The following is a 22,328-nucleotide window of genomic DNA, read 5'->3' as shown; positions in this document are numbered from 1 at the left end:
TACACTCATCGCCTCAGTCAGTCAAAAGAACAAAGGCTTGCACATGAGTGTATCAAGATTTATATATCTTCATTCGTATACAAATAGTTTATATGTACATATGTATTAAATATTTTTATAAATATATGCATACTTAAACATGAACAAAAGTATAAGAATATGAATATTGTGGATATTCTAACTTTAATGATTTTATAAGTTATTTTTTAAAAACATTTTATTTTTTTTATCTAAGTTCGTTTATGAACAAACACGAACAATCATATCTTCTTAATAAATGAGCGTGTGCAAAGGAATCTGTTCGTATAAGTCTCCATGCTTGTTTGTTTGTCCGATTAAGCATAAACAAATGAACAAGAAAAAGCCCGCATTTGTGTTCGTCCGGTCCTTTTATAATCCATGTACGTTTTACACATACAGACAAAAATGCATAATACTTCGCTATTGAGTCACTGTTTTTAGTCTATAAAGCTAGCTATTATTTATGTTTACACCTTATGCCCACCCAAAACTGAACATCAGGAAAATCCTAAGATTTGCTGTTGCAATTTCCATGTTAAATGATTGGCATAGACATGTAAATGCATGCGTTCCTATAATAATGAAATTATACAGACAAATAATACAACAAAAAAACATGTCTCACAATCCAAAATTTAATTTAAGCAACAAGTCGTATACCCTCTTGATACATTCTAATATTCAAATTCTACAAGAAGATGACATAAAACAAAACAGAACAAGTAAGCCAAAAGAGATTATAACATACCTTGCAATCAAGCATCAGGGTCCTCGGTTGCTTTCCCACCAAAAGGATCATGAGAAGGGCCCGAATCTTCTCCAATGTGGCGTTGCACCAACCGTTGCAAATCAGCCATAACTTTCTGTTCCCGCTTCGCTTTTTCTTCATAGTTAAACATAGCTAAAGCCCGTTTATCTTCAGCACTATAAACTTGATTTTCTTTCCTGATACGAATAGCATTCATCCTTTGATGCCTACTACCACTCATAACATAACCAAGATCTTCAAACTTGCTAATCTCATCAGCCGATAAACCAACTTCTCCTCTTCGTGGGATACGTTTCCCTTGCTGCACGTATTGTGCAATTGCATCACCTTCACCGGGCCTCAACGCACCACCATAGCTAATATGCCCTTCAGCTCGTGGTAAAGGCATGGGTCCCACCTCGGGTTCTTCATCCAAAGCAAGCTTCTTTCTTGACCCCATCATTTCTTTGAACATTAGCAACTCGCTATCTGTTTCTGGTTTCTCTAAATCTTCCGCATTTGGTTTAGTTTTTATATCTTTCTCAGAATCCGAATTCTCATCTGATGATTTTGAAGAAGATCTGTGACTTCTTTTAGATTTCAACGATTCTTTGACTCCATCACTCTCATTACTTTCTTCAGAATCACTATCTTTGCTTCTTTTTCTTCTTCTTGAACCACTTCTTTTATTCCTTTTATCACTTCTCCTACTGCTACTCTTTCGTTTGGTCGATCTCTTTGACTTCTTCTTCCTCCTGTATTCTTCTTCAGAATCATCACTAGAATAATCTGACTCACTCTCACTTTCGCTAACCGATACAGATTTCTTTCTTCTAACCCTCGACTTAGAACTCTTACTCTTCTTCTTCCTCCTCGATCTTGAATCATCCGACATCGAGTCATCCGAATCCAACTCAGATTCCCTCGACCTAGAACTCTTACTCTTCTTCCTCCTCAATCTAGAATCATCCGAATCCGACTCAGATTCCCTCAACCTAGAGCTCTTACTCTTCTTCTTCCTCCTCCTCGATCTAGAATCATCCGACTCTGAATCATCTGAATCCGACTCAGATTCCCTCGACCTAGAGCTCTTACTCTTGTTCTTCCTCCTCCTCCTCGATCTAGAATCATCCGACTCCGACTCGTCCGACTCAGAATCGGAATCTGAATCCGAATCCGAATCCGACGAACCGCCCCTCGCCTTCTCTAATTCCGACTTCTCCTCAACGACATCCTTCTCTTCATTTTCCTCCAACTCAACCTCATCAAAATCATTGTCCCCTCTCGGCGGACTCGGCGTCACATTCCATATACAATTCTTCAACATCTTCCTGCCCTTTTGCCTTTTCAACCTCCTATATTCCTCATAACTCAATCCTTTCAACTCCTCATCCGACTCCGACTCCTGCCCGTTTCCGTTACCGTTACCGCGGTCGAGATACTGCTTATTCCTATCTCCATAATTCTGTTTCCTGATCTGATTTATCTTATCAACCCTAGGGCTAGGGCTTCTTCTAGATCTAGAATAATCAGCTGACCGGCGATCACGTCGGTAACTAATTTGATTATCGTATCGGCTATAATCAGGACTACGGCTACGGCTAACGCTACGGTTTTGATGATTTAATCTAGAATAATCAGGTGAACGGCGATAGCTGTTTTTATTATCGTTATCGTACCTTGAATATTGTGGACTCCAGCGGGAGCTGCGGTTCCTCCGGTCAGCCGGAGCGTCATGTTCCGGCGAGTAATTAGGGTTTTGATTACGGTTGCGACGACGTCGTTCGGGAGAAGCAGGGTATCCCATTGAGTGGATGAATGGATGAAAAGAAATTAAAGATACACGCTCTTGACTTTATATATGGCTTCAAATCTTCGATTGAGTGTGTATTAGGGAGTTTTATTTTATAGGTCGAATTTCAATCGAGTTGGCTTGGCTTGGCTTGGTTTGGCTCGGTTTTAAAATTGAGATGAATACTTGAGCTCAAGCTTGACTTAATTTTTAGGCGAGTTGGCTTGGTATGGCACAATTTTAAAAATAAAATTTTATTAACGATTTTACAAGCTTAGCAGTTTAAGTTATTAATAAGTAGTTTTGAAAACATATGTGTAATGAGCTTAATGTAATATATAACAAGTCCAAATCAAGTTCATAAAAGTCAGATGATGAGCGAGCCAAATCAAGTGAGGCTAGCGAGTGAGAAATTCTTGGCAAACGTAAAATAATTAGAGCTAAGACAAGTCAAGCTAACGAGTGAGCTACATACCCTTGGCTCGGTCTCAACTTGTCTACAAACCGAGCCAACTTATCTCGGATTAGTTTTAAACCGAATCAACTCAAGCAAGCCTTTCCTGAGTAACCTCTGAGCCATGATCTTTTTGAACCATCATATATACAATGATACCCAAGAAGACGAGGCAATTAACTCACATCAACATTAAATGTCAATGAGATGAGAGTCCTCTTGACCAGTTTTAAGAACCTTTTATTTGTTAGTCAATATTTCTTATGATAGTTTATATATTAGTAAGGAGTTAACATAATGATTTATAATGGTCTGGGCGAATGTTAATAAATCCACGCTCACTCCTTAGTCTCTAATCATGGGTTTCTCCACAACATTCTCTTTAAATTTTGACAGAGTACACTCTTGTGACGTACTGCTAAAATGGTGGTCACCACTTTAACATCTCACTAAGATGGTGGTAATTAAAATACCTTTTTCGCTAATGATGTAGAGTTCACCCAAGTTTCTCTCTTCTAAGATGGTAGTGATTACATGTTGAAAGATATCACCAACAATTATTTTTCTAGTTAAGATTGTAGTAACCTCCTAAACATCTAATTGATCTCGATGTGATCACCTTTTCATTTATCACTAGCTTTAACAATGATCACCGCTAATATACGACAAAACTTTCATAATGAATATTACTATAGCACTACCAACGCTCTCGAGTTGGTGAAGTGTATCTTCTAAGTTTTAGGTAGCGTTTGCTACGTAGGAGTTATAGAGGAAGAAAATGATTGTGATGGAAAGAAAAAAAAGGTGTGTGGTTTATTAGTCAAATGGAATCAACAATTACACAAGAAATCACATTCAATCAAAACTATTCCTTACCACCCCCTTTTTGTAACAACTCGGGTTTTCAAATTTATATAGTACCCGCTTCGTTTTATGTTCGGGTTATTTTTAATATATCGCATTTATCAAGTTAGGTTGATTATGTTATTAATATTTAATTATTTATAAATATATCTTTTGAGTTTTTACCCTTTAACCCAATATGCAAGTTTCAACTTTTTTTATGTCCATCTTTAAACCTCAGGGATTAAACTGCAAATACCTTATAACCCATATGAGATAATCTGGATATCCATATCCAAAACCCAAATCCCTACCCACATTCTTATATTATACCCGATTTACCAATTTGATTATCTTGGACCACAATTTACGGAACCAACTTGGTAATCGAATCAAATAATGATTTTTACTCGTCAAGATCGGCCTAACCAACAATCTTATTTTGTTAATATAATCAATATTGATCTGTGTTTCCCCTAATATCAACCGACACCTTAGTAACCTTGTTGGACACGAAATTTCGTATATAAATACAATTAAACTTACAGACGCGATCTTCCATCCCTATTCGCCATTAACCCTCACCCCAATTAAACTATAATCACTGTTTGATGGATGTTCTTCATTAGCTAGCGCCGGCTCTGTTTGCACCTTATAACCCGTCTTTCAACGTGTTACGAGGTAATTAATTACATGGTTATGTTCGTATTGATTCGTTCTACAATAACCCTTTGTCTGTTTGATCGATTAACAATCGATTAGATGGATTATGATTTTAGGGTTCTTATGAATTGAATTGATATCATGGCTGTTCCTTTTTAAAGTTTCTGTTTCATCTTTAAAACAACAACACACCAGCGCGCATGGCTGGTGTGTATATTAAAGCACTGACTGGCGGGCGCAGGTTCGAGCCAACCCCAGTCCGTTTCTGTCATTATTTTTTGTTGATTATCCATGTAACTAATATATTAATCATGTAAGTTATGTTATTAATATTAGAAATATAAATCATTAATTAATATTTTATATAAACCGACATATTAATCGATCTTTTCCGAATCTTGGTTAAATCATATATATATATATGTATATGTATATCTAATAGTTGTTAATTTGTTAAAGTTTTATAATAAAAGTTTAATATAAAAAAGGGGGTTTTTATTAATATATATATATTTAAAATTTATCACGTAATTAACTTATCAAAATATGCTTATAAGCTTAAGTATTTTTATAAGCGACTTTATAAGTATTATTATCTATTATTTATTATTTATTATTCACAATAATTAATATAAAAGAAAGAATTATTAATAATAAAAATGTATATAATACATTAAACGTATTATTAGTTTAAAATAAATATTTAAAAATTGATCTCTTTATATAATCTAAGAAAATCTTTCTAAATATATATTTAAGTATCCTTATGTATTTTATATAATTCAAACTATATTTATGATAAACTTGATAAATAAAAGTTGTGTTTCAACGCAATAAAATTTATAATGAATTAAAGTAATACTTAACTTTCGCGAGATCGCATCCGAGCATCAAGTTCTGAATCTCTACTTAGTTTTAGATTCACTGTTGAAATCATATTTATTCCGCATATTGTTACCTAGGATCTCTCGTTGGTATTTTCCGAAGAGCGTGACTTTTGTTCACTACCGTTCTTACCGCATTCGTTTATCTCTTGCTTATTACTAAGGTGAGTACCACATTCCCCTATTTTACCGCTTTCAATGTTTTGGGGACATATGCGTAAATAATATTTCTTATACATACTTATACTCAAAAACTGCAACTTTGTCTTACGTGTTAACAACTTATTCCTTACTTGTTTATGTGCTTATTTGCTTTGTATGCTTTCGCATTCGGAGAGGTTCAACATAATCTCAGTCTAGTATGATCATACGCCAGTCGTTATAGCTATGTGCTTCTCGACATCTCAGTTATACTTGCTCATTTGGTTAATTTGTTATTCTCATATGACTTGTTGCAACTACATATTTTTGTTATATACTATATGTACATTTAAACTGGTGTGTTGCTCACTCAACATTGTGTTGACAAACTATATTATTTCAACGCATATGCAGGTTATCATGTGACGTGATTATCAAGATTGTTTGAAGCAACTTAGGATGCATGTTAGAGAAAAGATACAAGAACTTAATTTTGGATGTTAATGTAATTGTTTATTTATAACTTTGATGTACATGAATACTTGTTTGAAATAATTAAATAGATATTGAAACTTATATTGTGCATGATAGTAACCTTGAGAGCTGTGACTATCAGTTCGCGCCCCGGCATTTCCGCCGTAGGTTGGGGTGTGACACTTTTTCCATTACATTCCTCTTTCACCATAGTCTTCGACACCTCCACCAAACAACCACCAACTTACCATCTCCACGCCATCCAACCGCCACCATCGCCTATTAAATGTGCGGGTAAACATTATATAATACTCAATAATTAATTGAGAATTGAGTTGGTAAAATTATTTGAAACAATGAAACCTGATTAATTTCGTTTAATTTAAGTTTTAGTTTAAATATGACTTGGTTAACTAACCACACATAACCGAAACTAAACCATAACCGAGCTTCGTAACCGGTTAACTAAAACCAAAGTTCAGTTATTATAGAGATCCCACAACCGAAACTAGCAGTTATGGCTATGGTTAACCGTATTAACCAAATTAACAAATATCACATAATAAATAACTTTTTTGGATAGCCAAGCCCATCTAAATATATTAACCCAAGCCCACATAAAAGGGTTACCGCAAGTCTAGGTTTATAAACCGTTGGTAGCGTTTAGAAAGAAAGACCCACACCGCCGCAGCAAACAGCAGCTACCGGAGTTGATAATATTTAGGTACAAATCTTCACTCATTCAACGATTATTAAATAATTAGGTTAAAGTCTCGTTTTATTTTGCTTCCTTTCGTTGTAAAATATCACTTTTATTCTTCTAATTGTATAAGATTCACGTTAATCACACAACGATAAACACTCGATTGATTTGTATACACGAAGTTTGTATAATGTTTGAGTGAGTTTAGTATATAAGAAGGCGTTACCACTAGATTCTAGTTTTAGGTTAAAATAATTTAATTTTTATGATTTAGGAGTTTATTATCAGTGAATCATGATTTTAATTTATGTACATTTTGTGTGTTTTGTAGTGAAAATGGCTGACACTAAGGCAGTTACTATCCGCACAAGGAAGTTCATGACAAATAGACTTCTTTCCAGGAAGCAGTTTGTGAGTGTTTTGTTTCATCATATTTGATTTGTTTATATGGAACATGTTTTTTATGGTTGAAGTTACTTTTTTTTAAACATGTACACATTGTTTATTGTTGTAGGTAATTGATGTTCTTCATCCTGGCAGGCCAAATGTTTCTAAGGTTTGTCACTACTAGTTTCAGTGTTGTAGAACTCGTTAGTCGAATGGTGGGGGTGATAAGTTGGGATAATCGGATTGGAATAAAATATTTAATTTTTTAAGACAAGTTTTTTCTATAAATTCCAAGATTTTTGACCGATTTTTACTGAAATTTGACCATTATTGACTGGTACCGATTTAATAGCCGATTAGGTGAAACTCGCTAGACGCTAGTTGTGCGGTGGGGCGTGTCTAGTGATTAATTGGATTGGAATTATATGTATAAATTTTCAAGGCAAGTAAAGTTTTTTAAAATTCTTTCAAGATTTTTGACTGATTTTGGCTGAAATTTGACCAATATTGATCGAATATGACAGGTACCAATTTAGGAACCGATTAGGCGAAATTGAGTTGGTAGTTTTCAGAATTTTGAATATTCACTGATTGATTTGCACTTAATCGCGATGTTTACAACACTCTGTTTTATTTTACATGTTGTGTTTGATTAAATAACTAAATCTACTGTTTCTCGGTTTTGCTTGTTATTTTGATAAAGGCTGAACTGAAAGAAAAATTGGCAAGGATGTATGAAGTGAAAGATCCAAGTTCCATCTTTGTATTCAAGTTCAGAACTCATTTTGGTGGCGGCAAATCAACTGGTTTTGGATTGATTTATGATTCTGTCGAGAATGCAAAGAAATACGAGCCCAAATACAGACTTATCAGGGTAAGTATTCATCTTAATTTTGTTACATATACTATTATCATGTATGCAGCCGGTTTATGTTTCGGGTTATGTGTTTTGGTGTTTTTGTAGAACGGTTTGGATACTAAGGTTGAGAAGTCAAGGAAACAACTAAAGGAAAGGAAGAACAGAGCAAAGAAGATCCGAGGTGTGAAAAAGGTAAGTATCTGACATTTTTATTTATGTTGATTTGTTTAGTGTAGTATGTGCGTGTTAATGTTTTTGGTAAATCATTTGTTTTGGTTGCACAGACAAAGGCTGGGGATGCTGCCAAGAAGAAGAAGTGAGTTTTTAAGGGGTTTTGTTGTGGTTTTTTGGAGTCAATTTTTAGCAGTTTTGAAACTTGTATTTTGTTGGAATTGAGATGAATGTAGGTGTATGAATATTTGATTTTAATTACGGAGTTAAGTCTATTTTTTTGGACAGCGCTGCAGGATTTGCGCAAACACAATCAGTATATGTAGTGCCATTGCTCTAAAAGAAAGTTCTACACAATGCAAATAAACTGGTTAAATATAGTTCAACGCAACATAAAACCTGACAATGTAAGTTCAAAAATTATGTCACATATAACATCTAAGAATGCTAGTGTTCTTACTTGAACTTGTAAGGCATGCTTTATGAAAAGCTGAACGACAACTATAGTATAATGGTAAATTAGCCCGTCTTCACAAAGATTGCATACATCATTACTAAATCCCACCCTAATGCTATGGAGTGTAACCGAGTTATTTAAGCTAGATATTAGATTTGTAAGTGTTGTTTTACCATAGTTTTGATACTCGCAATCAATTACTCAACAGTCAACCCATGTAAAGTTTCTAACCTAGTATCCAATGTTTTACTCTAAGGTTGTAGAACTTGGAAATGACATTGCCAGAAACCAAACAACTGATCAATATCAGTTGTTCACTACTATGATAAACAAAGAATAAAATTGCTCTCAAACTGGTGACAACAAACAACTGATAAAAGCTACTTAAGAGAATCAACTGATACAAAATTACAAACTACTAAATAGTAAAAGACTTAAGACAAACAACTGATGGCCAACATCATTTGTTATAAAATATCAGTAGTTTAATTTATTTATAGTTTTAGTTGTTTGGTAGTTTTCAATTTTATTAGTTGTTTATAACGATTCTATTATTTGTCCCTTTCAATCTTAGACTCATAAGCACTTACACTTGCATAAAATGAAGATAACATCTTCTTCATTAACACTTAATACACACCTCTTAGTTTAGTACTACTGTGTACGAATAATACTAGAGAAGATGAGATAAGGGTGAGGGAGATCATTCTAGTTTGTAATCATTCGATTATAATGGATAAAATGTTTTGCCTCTTATGAACTCTAGCTTGCTTATTTAGTTTAATTTTATGTTGCATTAACTACTGATAATACTAATTGATTCATATCAGTATCATGCAGGGGCGTCTCCGGGATTTTCAATACCTCGGCCGAGCTGAATTAAAAAGGCCCACAAGCCTTAACAAATATCGAAATATACAAATTAGTTTTTATAAATGACGATTAATATTATAACAATAAAGATAAAAAATATATAGTATTAACCTAATACCCCAATTTTTGAAAGCCTTGAATGCTTATACGATTTATTAATACAAAATTTATGAGAATTAATATAGTTAATTTAATATAAACTTAATTTTTTGAACCTATGTTGTTGAAATAAAAGTTATTAAGTTAAGGATAAAGTATAACTAAAGGAAAACTAAAAGGACTAAATATGTAAATACATTATGAAATAAAGATCAAGGATCTATCATTTTCTCAAACTTGAGTCACCAGTTTCAAAACTTGATTTCTTTTCCGGTGTTGTATTTTCCGGCGAGTTTTAAACATCAAAGTTAACGACCGAATCGACCAATGGACGATGCCGATTAACTCGGGATTCTTTACTGAAAAAGATATATACATATATAAAAGTTTTGGCCCCCGAAAATTACGTGCCCCGGCTGAAGGTGCGGCTCGCACACCTTCTGGGCCGGCCCTGTCAATATGAATTCAATTAAATTGTATATAATCCTTAAACGTTAGAACAATTTTGATTAATATTATTTGAAGTGTTCAATTTGTTCAATTTGATCCAACAACGGTTATAAAAATAAACATAATTCAATATTAAATATTTATTACTAAATCTTTAAAAATTAAATCTAACTATTCATTCATTTCTTGTTAACTTATCTAAAATTTAATATATGAAGTTTAGATATGTTTGATTTTGATTTTTTTACCTATAGTTTTTTACTTATTAGTTTCTTATAGGCTAGATAACTTTTTTTTTGTTACATAGATATATATCCTTTACAAAAAAAATTATAAAAGATATTATTTATCAGATTCTCTAATTACTATTTAAGGTAATATTAAAAGAAGTCAATATTTGTTATTGTGTAACATCAATTGTTAAAACAAAACATGTGGCGTTAGAGATAAATTATATTTAATTATACATTTTTATGACGTTTCATGTACATTTTTCGTTAAATGTTATTTTGTTTTATTATCTTTTTTTTAATACGACCCAACCCAATTGACTCGAATGGGATGGCTGAATCAGATAGAAAAAAACTATATATCGATTTGCCCGGCCTGAGTGGTCGAGCAATACTGATTTTTTATACAGATAGTCAGTTGAACAAAAGATTTCCGATCCATGTAAGAAAATTTACTAGGTCCGCCACTGCTTGGGCGAAGGATTTCTCGTGGCATGGTTAGGGGTAGGGGTGAACATAAAACCGAATTAACTGAACCGAACCGAATCCGAATTAACCGAACCGAACCGAACCGAACCGAAATCGAATTAACTGAAAAAACCGAACCTAAGCGTTAACCAACAGTCAACCATTTGATTTTTTGAATAACCAATTTTTTGGTTCAGTTTCGATTAACCATTTTTTAATAGTTGAAAAATACCGAACCAGACTGATTACTGTAACAATCATCTTCTTCTAACGATATTATGTTCCAATACTTAAAAATGTTCTTTGATAATTGTATTATTTATCTTAGATATTTCATTCGTAACACATATTAATTCATTTTAAATGACAATGACTTTAAATTGCATTTATCCTTACACGGTGGTTTTTACAAAAACTCTACACGATTTATTTGTCATTGAAATTGTTCTACATGATTACATACTAACATGAGATACAAACAAAGTTAAACAAGAGCTACGAACAAAGTTATACACGAGATACAGTTGGTGGTTAACGGTTGCAGCTAGTGGTCCAGGCTGAAGTTGGCCGGTTGATGCCAATAGCGGCGACACCAGGCATTAGCAGCAACACCCAATGACGTTGCCGTAATGCCCAGTGCCGGCGCTATTGGCGTCTCCACTATTCCTTCAAATTCTTGTAGTGTTAAACCATGTTTTATGAAAACCCGAAGGGCAACTATCGCATAATACTAAATCACCACCATCTTCACAAAGGTTGCATATATCATTGCCAAATCTCCAACTCTAAGATTTTGTATAGTTGAACTGCCTTCTCGAATTAACTGGGGTGCGTTGTTTTGTTTTAAGACGTTTGTGTTTCACAACTGGCTCCAAATGATAATCATCTAGCTTTGAAGGCCTTAAACGACGACGCTTCGGTTATGTATTGACTACATTGTTTTCTTTCCTCGAAATTATCAACGCGATACTCATCCTTTGAAACTCGAAGATTTTTGTTCTGCTGGACTCCCTCCTGGGATTATAAGGGGTACTGTGTTATTTTGTTTCTCTATATACGAGAGAGACGAGTGTGCTTTTCAAAAGTTGACTCGAAATAATAATCGTCTGGCTTTTAAGGTTTCAAACGACATTTTTGTCGTTTATTATGGCTTCAAATAAAATACCTTTTATTTGACGTGCGAAGGCCATTGAAGAGGATGCTATTCTTGTTTTTCACATGTTTCTGAAGCATTTTTGAGTCATGGAAGATTACAATGCTCATTGATTTCATTATTTCCTTTGTTGATTCTTCAAGCGGCTTGAAGCCATAAGCGTCCCTCCACATCGATACAGTATTAGATGTGGCGGGAATGACTAGCTCCCAGACACCAAGAGCACATAAAATCTAGAATTAAGTACATGATAAAGTATTGTAAGTTCTTTATTTACGGTGCAAATTCTGAAACAATTTTTTAGGTAATAAAGTAAACATAATTAAGCTATATGGGAATTGGGAACATACTGTTTCGATTGAATCTAAAAGATGACGACACATCCCTTGACAAGCGTGCATGAGAAACCATCTTCAAGATCAATCTTGAGCCCCCAAATCCTTTCGTCGTTTGTAATAAACCTATTAAGAAAAGAATATATAAAATTCGGATCGTTCGGATTATTTGGATATCCGTTTAATCCGAATAAAAAACATGTTTTTAATGGTATTTTCCGGTTTTGTATATTTATTAGACTATTATTTGAAGTTTGAACTTTAAATTTGTGTTAAGAGTAATTCTTATTTTCCGGTTTCTATGTTTATTGTGATTCTAAACTATCAAATATTAGGAAAAAAAATTAGGAAATTTTTTTAGGTTTATTTCGGATAATTTCAGATTACTTGGATATTATCTGAATCCTATCCGAATTGAATTCGGATAGATTCGGATCGACTAGGAATATTCTTAAATCGAATCGGATCGTATCGGATTTCGGATATGGTCCAACAATTTTCAAATCCGAATAACCCGAATCGAATAAACCGTTATCCGATCCGATGAACACCCCTATATAACGATCACGTACATTGTATATATAAAGAGATGATGATGATCAATATCGATGACTTAAAAAAATGGTAACGAATACTGATACCGATGATATTAGTGTGTGCATTCGATAGTTTGTATGAGAAATTAAGATAAAATCGAATAAATTTGGTAAATATTTACAAAGATTTTCAAGGTTTATATACATACCGAACTCTATAAACAATCAACATGTTATCATGTTATCAATAATTGGCATGTGTTCTTCAGTCCTCTGCATCATAAATCAAAACAATAAATTAAAAAGAATATAGATGATTAGATTATACAAAACATGATTAAGAATACTTACAATTGAATCCCTACGCTCAACATCGTTAGGGAAGCGATCCATATGATAATAACTAAATGAGAATTAGGGTTTTATGGTGGCAGATGCGCCACCCTTGATGAATATCAGAATTAGGGTTATATGGTGGGAGATGCGCCGCTCTTGATGCATTTGATAATGGAGAAGTAGGGCTTATTTATAATAAAACGTCGATGCTATATTTTTCAATTTAACCCCTCGATTTTACTTTATCTAGTTTGATATCTATATATTAATCATTCGTTTCATTTAGTATATGTCCATCTATCTAGTCTAATCTATTCATTAATTGCAAAGCGTTAGCATTTTATATTCCCGTCTACTCTCTTGTTATTTTAAAATGTTTATGTATATGGCAATGATATACTTCAAATTAGATGTTTATTATCTAGTCAGATATCTCTGACACTTATTAGTTATTTGTTGGTTATTTTAGTGTTATTGGATTAACTTGTCAATCGAGGAAATAACGTTAGAGATTAAACGAGTTAGGTGACGCGGGAGTGCGAGCTCAATTTAATTATAATGTTATTGGGCTTTATTATTGGATTTTATACTTGGGTTTAAGTAATTAATTTACTTGGGCTTAAGGCTAATATTAGATGGGCTCATAATTATTTTGTTTGGGCTCTTTGAGAATTAATAAAAACATATTGATCGAGATTTTCCCTGGAAGAATTCCAATCTAATAATCTCTCGAGACACACATACAGAGAGAACGACGGTTACTTGTTCTCTCTGGATCTTCATCAAGAACAATAAAATTCAATTCCATGTACAGAAAATCTCTGTCTTATCCGATAAATCATTGCGTGTAACCCGCAAATAGGTTTATCTGAAAATGATTCACGATTTAGAGATTAATCCAGGCAATTGTTCAATAAACCAAGATTGAAATCAATATTCCAGGTTTGCATTAATGATCGAATTCATCCTCCAAGTACACAATATGTATAACAAAGATAAACCTATTAGGGTTTGATTTGGTTATTAATGAACAATTCTGGGTTCGTTAATGTGACTGGGTTGAATGTAAGTTTTCTTGAAAACCTAATTTTGTATGTAGTGATTTCATTGCGATTTGAAAAATAAAATAAAATTGTGAATTGTTTTATGATAGTGTCGCTGGGTTTTTGAGTATGCAGAAAGATTTTTATCAAACCAAAAGGTGGTTTTTTCACTTTGAGAAAATTTTCAAGATTTAATTAATTTTCAATCATGGTTATATATATATAATTCTGGCATGCAAAGAAAATTTGTTTTCAACATCTCATGGTAGCCGTCATAATTATTTGAGTTTGACCACCAGTTCAGATATAATGAATTGTGGACACGTGATCTGGGTGGGTACAAATTTTTGTTTCTTGAGTTAGTCTGGTCGTACGAATTTAATTATTTATATGTTCGTTATTAGGCCAAAACAAATAATTAATGATCCTGAATGAATCATGTCTAATGATATTAAGAGTCCAAAAATCATGATAATGTTTTACATGGAAAACTTTTGATTTTGGTGATTGAATATAAGGATTCAATCAGATCCTTGTTACTTATCACGGTATCATGTTTTATATTTTAATTCACTGAACCAGGTTTGGTTTGTTTGTCCGTATTTTGGACTATTATTACAAACTGTTTTTTATATGGCTGAAGATGGGAAACTTTAATTTTGACAAAATGTATAAGTTTTGTAGTTGTTTCAATAAATCATTCGGGACATGTTAATTATTTGCAAAACACAAAATTGGATTTGCATCAAAGAAAAAATGTTTACTTTATAGTTTGAATGAAATAAAAATATTGTTAAAACATTTGCCCCGGTAGTACACACATTGGGTTAATGGCCAGCCCGGATGATAATTAACTCATTTGAGGTATAAAAGTTGGGAAAACACATGGGTGTGAAATAAACGAAACTCGATCTTCGGGTTTGTTATTGTACTTAGAAAGTTCAATGGTTTCTAAATATAACCCGGTTAATAATTATGTATCGTTTATTTCGGAATCCTTTTATGTACAGGATTGCATGGTGTTTAAACTCGGGTGATACGAGTCAAGTATGCAAGGATTTGAAATGGTTTGAACAATTTGAACCGGCTGAAGACTTGTATTTGCTTGCGGAAATTTTTTTTTTGGATTATGTGTTGCATGTTTTAGGGATTAAAAGAACCTATTGTCTAGGTTGTTTTAAAATAATTTCTGGTTTTAAAATGGTTATTGAATCTATTAAATTTATTTCATCTCAGCATGGAACCTTTGTTGGATTTGGATATTTGTGTAATGGAGTATTTAAACTAAATATTAATGTCCCATTTGCTATTAAATTTGTTTGTATGTCATAATCATTTCATGGCAGTATAGACTATGTGTATATATTGTGACATGATAGGTTAGGTCATGTGAATTCTTTTGGAGTGAAAAGAAAAATAGAATCTTGAAGGAAATGATTGATTCCTTGTTATCTTACTCAGGTTTGAGTGATTGATTAGACAAATAAATTATTATATTCTAGTTTTGATATAAAGGATCTGGGGGAGGTTGTTGTTATCCTAGGTAAAAAATGGTATATATGATTCAATTTCATTATATTGAGAAAGTATTGAAGAAATTCAATCAGCCTGATTGTTCTTCGGTTAGCACTCCTATAAATAGATCCTAATATCAAGTTTTTGCCTAATCAAGGTGATTCTATTTCACAATTAGATTATTCAAAGTTAATTGGATATTTGATGTATGCTATGATCGCACAAAGACTTACATAGTGTATGTTGTGGGCAGTTTGAGCAGATATACTAGTAATCCTAGTGCTCAACAGGCAAGTAGTAAACAAATCGCTTAACTACGAATGTGTATTCTCTTTTGGAGAATGTTTCATTTCTTAGGTAATTAAGAAGTGAATTTACATCACTTAACAATAGAATTCGAGTTTCTAGCATTTGCAACAATTGATAAAAGTGGTTGAAATGGCTAAGAAACCGTGATTACTAAATTCCATTGTGGTCGAACCGATATCACCAAAATATATCAGGTGAGATAGTGATGACTAGGTCAAATGTATAATGGAAAGTCTAGACGGTTATATGTTATACAATACAGTGTGTGATATCAGTTGGTTTGTAATATATGAGTATAATTTGGTTGATGATCTAACTAAAAGGTTAGGAAGAGATCTCGTGAACATATCAGTCATGGGGATGGCTTCAAAGTTCATACTTTAATATCCTATGTCAAGACACCCAATTCCCATCTAATACAACGTTAGATGCTGAATTCAATGCGGGAACACAATATCATAAACATCCCAAGGTTTGTGTTTGGACCGCAAGATAAAGAAGGTTGAAGTATAGCTTCTTAATAGTTCATTGATAAATTGCAGTGCGGGTGCGAGAAAAATGAACTACCTATAAGAATATGAAGTTTAGCTGCTTCAAGAAGCTTTGGACTTGAGCTTTGATATATTATTTGAAGGATTATGACACAGGCTAGTAAAATATTGTGTCGAGTGGAATTTGGATTTATAAACATATGGATAGCAAGGGTTCAATCCAAAGGACACCCCGATATTCGAATATTTTGATCGTGTAATTTACTAAGATGAAAATTCAATCCGCAGGACATTTTCATTTATGCATACGTTTGTGTTTCTGTGACGATGGTTAAGTTATCATGGATATCACTAAAATAGGAGAGGATTGTTGGTTATTTTAGTGTTATTGGATTAACTTTTCGATCAAGGAAATAACGTTAGAGATTAATCGAGTTAGGTAACATGGGAGTGCTGGCTCAATTTAATTATAATGTTATTTGGGCTTTATTATTGGATTTTATACTAGGGTTTAAATAATTAATTTACTTGGGCTAAGGCTAATATTAGATGGGCTTATAATTATTTTGTTTGGGCTCATGTGGGAATTAATAAAAACATATTGATCGAGATTTTTCCTGGAGAATTCCAATCTAATAATCTCTCGAGACACACATACAGAGAGAACGACGGTTACTTGTTCTCTCTGGATCTTCATCAAGAACAATAAAATTCAATTCCATGTACAGAAAATATCTGTCTTATCCGATAAATCATTGCGTGTAACCCGCAAATAGGTTTATCTGAAAGTGATTCACGATTCAGAGATTAATCCAGACAATTGTTCAATAAACCAAGATTAAAATCAATATTACAGGTTTGCATTAATGATCGAATTCATCCTCCAGGTACGCAATATATATTTTGAGTAAATTACACAAATATTTCTCTAACTATATATTTAATTAATTGTAAGTAAGTTACATAATTAGTCTATATGTGTAAAAAATAAAATGTTGTGACATTTACAAAAAGAGTTTTAACAATGTTAGAGACGTGACTTTAACCGAGAAGAAGTTGAAATCATAAATGCTAAATAAAAGACAAATTGCAACTAATGGATAGAAAGAATAAGTTTGGTCAAACAATAGGCCGGGACTATGACAATAAGTCTTATTTTATTACACGCTAAAATAATCCTTTGATGTCTATTTTTTAACAAATTATTTTCCCATTAAAAATTCACATGTTTACATTTTACATTCGTACTTTATAAATAAAATATATGATCATTTAAGTTGTATTAATCCTTCTAAAATTCTTATAGTATATAAAACACATATGAGGTAAAGATATTATGAAATGATATGATATAATATGCTGTGACATCATATGATATGATATATGTCATATGATCATAAGGTGTTATTTGATATCATACCATATGATTGTTATATGGTATAATTTATTAGTATTCAATACGATATCATTACAATATGGTATGCTAAGGTATTATACGATACTATCAAATAAGAACATATGATGGGTCTGTTTGGTATGAAGTAATGGAATGAACGAAAAATTGAAATGGACAAAGGAATGTAATGGACATAGGAATAAAATGAATCAGTACTATTCTATTATCTTGTCTGGTTATCACGTAGGAATGAAATGAATCATCACTTTATTATTATTTTATTATTAAATAGTAAACTATTCGAACTTAATATTTTTATTGTCAATTAATGAAATAGTAATAACATAATGCGAGATAATAATAAAAATATAATAACAATTATAATTTAATAATAGTTATATTTTAATAAAGTAATAATGATGATAAAATAACAATAATAATAATAACAATAACTATAGGAGTAATAATAATAATTAATTTATTATTATTACTCCTATTATTATTATTGATATTGTTGTTGTAGTTAATTATTTTTCATTTCGTTTTTAGAATGGGTGAAATAAAAACCATCTTTTACTAAAAGATGAAAAAAGTTAATATAAAAGAAATTGCATTTCTTAATAATAATTCATTTCATTAATCAATGACAATCAAATATGTTTTATTTCATTTATTTAAAATTGTGTATTTAATTTTGTCTATCATTATTTTATACCAAATACTGTCATGGTATAATAATGTCAAACTTATAGTGATGGTCTCAATCCACATATGCATGGTTCCTATATTTCAATTTGGTTAAACATGATAACGTGGTTGGACAAATCAGCAGAAAAAAAGTCTTCAATTAAGTCATTCTCGAAAGATAGAACTCTATAATATTGTATCATACTGTAGCTCACTACATTATATAATATTATATTTTAGCATATTATTTTACTATATATATTTAAGAAATTTGGTGTCGCAAGTGGCCTATTGGGTCACTTGGCGGCACCATATTGATCGGTAGATTTTTTTTCGGGTTTAGCTACCATAATAAACGTAATAGAAACCGAGAAACCGATCAAACGTAAATTTTTTTCTTTTAGTTTCGGTAACATAACAAACCTGAAAGAAACCGACCGAGTTTGCGCAGACTCGTGGCCTTATTTAAAGCCCATGGTGTCTATATCGTAACGAACGCAACCGGTACTGATCGAATTTGTGTCGACTCATCGTCGTAAGGAGTTGGTTTAATCAACGCCCGGTTTTAACGTTTGGGGGGGGGGGTGTTTCCAACTGCCCCGTCGCAACGTGCCGGATAAAAAAATCTAGTTATATACTAATTAAACTGCATTACATTATATTGTATTATAATATAGTGATGTAAGTCAATGTATTCTACTCTATAAAAATAGTTAATGACGTGTATTGTAAGGAAATTTATAGTTGATGAGTTACAAAATGAGATGATTTTTGACACGTGGTAAAATGGGGTGATATGTAGCCTCATGGGACGGTGTTGTAGCCCAAAAAATCGCCCATCCCACCAATAATAAATCGTCACGTCATCATCACCATAACACAACCAGTCGATATGTTTGTGTCGCCCCGCCCCTTATCGCCCATGGGGTGGTGTTATCGCCCTTGTCGCCCACATTGTAGCCTCACTACGCTTAGCCTAAATATAACATGATATGTTATGATATATATTAATGATTTGTTATGACATGATATTTTATGATATGATGGGTTGAGTTATACTACAAAGTGTTATAAAAATGAGAAGGGTAAGTAGTTATAATTGATTGTTATGTGTCAAGTAAGGGCGGACGGGGCGGTGCGTGGTGGCCTCCCTGTGACAATCGTCAATTTCAGGTTAACTCCGTTAACTCAACTCCGTCAATTCAAACTTAAGATCATTGAATCTATAACACACACTTCATTACATTTAAACTAGGGTTTAAATGACGCTTAACACTTACTACATGTGTAGTCTTTCGGGATTTGCACCGAAACGCAAACGAGTTGACGCAAACGATTGATGAATAAACAAAAACGTCAAAACAATAATTATGTGATAATTATGTGTAAACATATGTGTTACTTGATTTTATTGTGTGTAATGCTAGACAAGAAATAAAAACTAAGTTAGTTAAGTTAGAAAAAAACAACACTTGAAAGTCGAGGGGCCAAAGTGTAACATAGTATTCTATAAATAATAATAATAAACAAACCCTAACTTATTTTCTTTCCCCACACCACAAGTCCGATCGGAACCCTCTCCCACTTCATCCTTGGCTGCCGTCCACCTTATACACACATACAACCCTCAAATCAAGTGTTTGATTGAAGAACTAGGTGCTAGGAATGTATAATTGATCATCCTTTACATTCTTGTTGCTTGATTTTGATGTTTGTTGGGTTAATAACAAACCCTAGCAGCCGATTTTATGAGTGTGTATAGCTAACATGATTGTGGTTGATTGAATGATGATTTGATAACTAGATTGAATCTTGATGCATGTTGATTGTTGTGTCTTTGATTTGAGTTCAAACACAAACCCTAATCAAGTATGTAATATGTAATTGATGTGCATGGATGGTGTTTAGGGAGTCTAGAGGGTTATATGGATGCATGATAGTTCATAGATTGTTATTATGTTGAGTTTGGATGCAAACAGATTCTGGACATAATGTGTATAAGATGTTTAAGTGACTGTAACGAAGTGTAAACGTGAAAGTTGGTTGATATTGTGGGTACTGCAGTAAACTAGGTTGAGTCTAGTTTCTATGAAGTATAAGTTTGAAATTTTTGGACAAGTAGAAGTTAACTTTTATGATTTTACAAAAACGTTGTGCAAAGCTGAGCTGTTAGACCTGCTGTTAGGTTATGTTGTAAATGTTATATCTCATGAACTACGAGACCAATTGGGTTGGTTCCACTTCTGGAAGTTGACTCATTGAGATAGGAACCAAACCCAAGTGGTCTTGCATTTATTGAATTTTTTGTTTAACGGGAATTGCAAATAACATTCTGTTGTGCATGAATCTGACTGTTATGAGTTTGTTGTAATGATTTGATGATTGTGAGAAAACTATGAGGAATAAAAATGTAATAAAATATGTTCTGGAAACCTAAGACATATGTGCTTCTGTGATGATTTTTGGTAAATTAATTGAGACGCTATGATCGGTGAAATAGTACAATCTTTCTAGTAGGATTTCTGTCTCGGTGAAACTAGCTGCTGAGTTTTGTGAAAATGCATGAAATATGATACTTGCTAATTTATTATCGTGTTATGACCAAATTGCCCTTGAGGGGAATGATTGCAAGATAATTGTCGTGTTTTGACTAAAATGCCCTTATGGGGAATAATGGCTAGTTAATTGTTATTTGTTGACCAAAATGCCCTTACGGGAAAAATTGCTAGTAATGTACGTTATGAATACATGACACGTATATGATTGCTTACACATGTGATGTGTCACAAAAACACTTGTTAAAGTCACACACGATTCACAAACGAAACACGAAACATGTTATGTGCATAGGTATTATGTGGCGGGTCTAGAGACTCGATAATATTCCGACACTTAGAAAAATCTCTTTGTTGTTTTAGAACGTTAGAGAGAGTTTTTCGGTGACGCGCATCTTGGTGATTTATTTTGGGAAATTCTTCGCAAACAGTGAGTTTCACTTTCCCCTCTTTAAATTGTTTTCAAACGCTTTTTACTTGGGGGAGATAACATACTCCACAACGCATTTAAGATTTTGTTATAAATTATATATCACTTGTAAAGGCTAAGTGGCAAACGAAATATTTGAAGTCCTACACATCGAACCGGTTAATATTTAGAATAGCGAGTCACTGTTGAGTAGTACTACTGGGTTTGACAAACCCCACCCAACGCTAAACTCGACTGGAGGTCGAGCGGGTGTAATTTTGGCTAACACGTACCATGGTCTGGAGGACCTGGTGACAAGGCACTTACTAAACGAGTCAGCTTCGGTGTCGAACACTTAGTAATACTTGTTGTATAGATTAGCTACCTATCGATATATAATTTGACATAACACTATCTGGTAACGCAAAACGCCGTAACGTGGTTACGCAAAACGCTTAACGCAAAACGCTGAACGCAAATCGCTGAACGCAAGACGCTGAACGCAAACGCTAAACGATTTATTTTTATATAACTTGTGAACTCACCAACCTTGTGTTGACACTTTTAGTATGTTATTCTCAGGTAGCCGAGGCGGGCGCGCGGTTTAGGAACATCATTGATTGAAAACGCTTTTGTCCTGCAAACTTATTTTTAAACGATTATCTTTGGTTTTAAGTCGTCCTGCGTGACGCAACTTTTGATTAAAGGTTTTTACGCTTCCGCATTTAATTACTCGTAAACGTTTTTATGGTTTTGAAACTTTATTTTATGGTTTGATTATAACTGATGATTCCGATCCTGCCAGTTCACACCCTCTGACGGTAAAACTCCGTTAGTGGATTTTGA

At 33.1% G+C, this 22,328-nt stretch overlaps 2 protein-coding genes across 3 annotated transcripts; one reads left to right on the top strand and one right to left on the bottom strand.

Annotated features, from left to right (window-relative positions):
* Nucleotides 1-433: 433 nt before the first annotated feature.
* On the bottom strand, nucleotides 434-2,580 carry LOC143600675 (uncharacterized). 2 transcript variants are annotated; one of them, XM_077078297.1, is made up of 2 exons: nucleotides 1,852-2,580; nucleotides 435-1,764 (listed from the first exon to the last, which is right to left on the bottom strand). In XM_077078297.1, exons 1-2 carry the CDS (start codon nucleotides 2,574-2,576, stop codon nucleotides 777-779), a joined length of 1,713 nt encoding a protein of 570 aa, XP_076934412.1. In that variant the 5' UTR covers nucleotides 2,577-2,580; the 3' UTR covers nucleotides 435-776. The 2 variants fall into 2 exon arrangements, with proteins under 2 accessions (XP_076934411.1, XP_076934412.1); XM_077078296.1 differs by having other exon boundaries at nucleotides 434-2,580.
* Nucleotides 2,581-7,020: 4,440 nt separating this feature from the next.
* Nucleotides 7,021-8,425, top strand: LOC143600669 (small ribosomal subunit protein eS24z-like). Its single transcript, XM_077078291.1, has 5 exons — nucleotides 7,021-7,134; nucleotides 7,238-7,279; nucleotides 7,814-7,984; nucleotides 8,075-8,161; nucleotides 8,254-8,425. The coding sequence occupies exons 1-5, from the start codon at nucleotides 7,060-7,062 to the stop codon at nucleotides 8,287-8,289; spliced, it is 411 nt and encodes a 136-aa protein (XP_076934406.1). The 5' UTR covers nucleotides 7,021-7,059; the 3' UTR covers nucleotides 8,290-8,425.
* Nucleotides 8,426-22,328: the final 13,903 nt, after the last annotated feature.

Source organism: Bidens hawaiensis, unplaced genomic scaffold (assembly GCF_021521415.1).
Source record: "Bidens hawaiensis isolate Kalapana, Puna unplaced genomic scaffold, B.hawaiensis_p1.1 tig00054759_1, whole genome shotgun sequence".
In the NCBI taxonomy this organism is placed as follows: domain Eukaryota; kingdom Viridiplantae; phylum Streptophyta; class Magnoliopsida; order Asterales; family Asteraceae; genus Bidens; species Bidens hawaiensis.
Note: the sequence above shows the minus strand (reverse complement) of the source record. Positions and strands in the feature narration are given on the sequence as shown.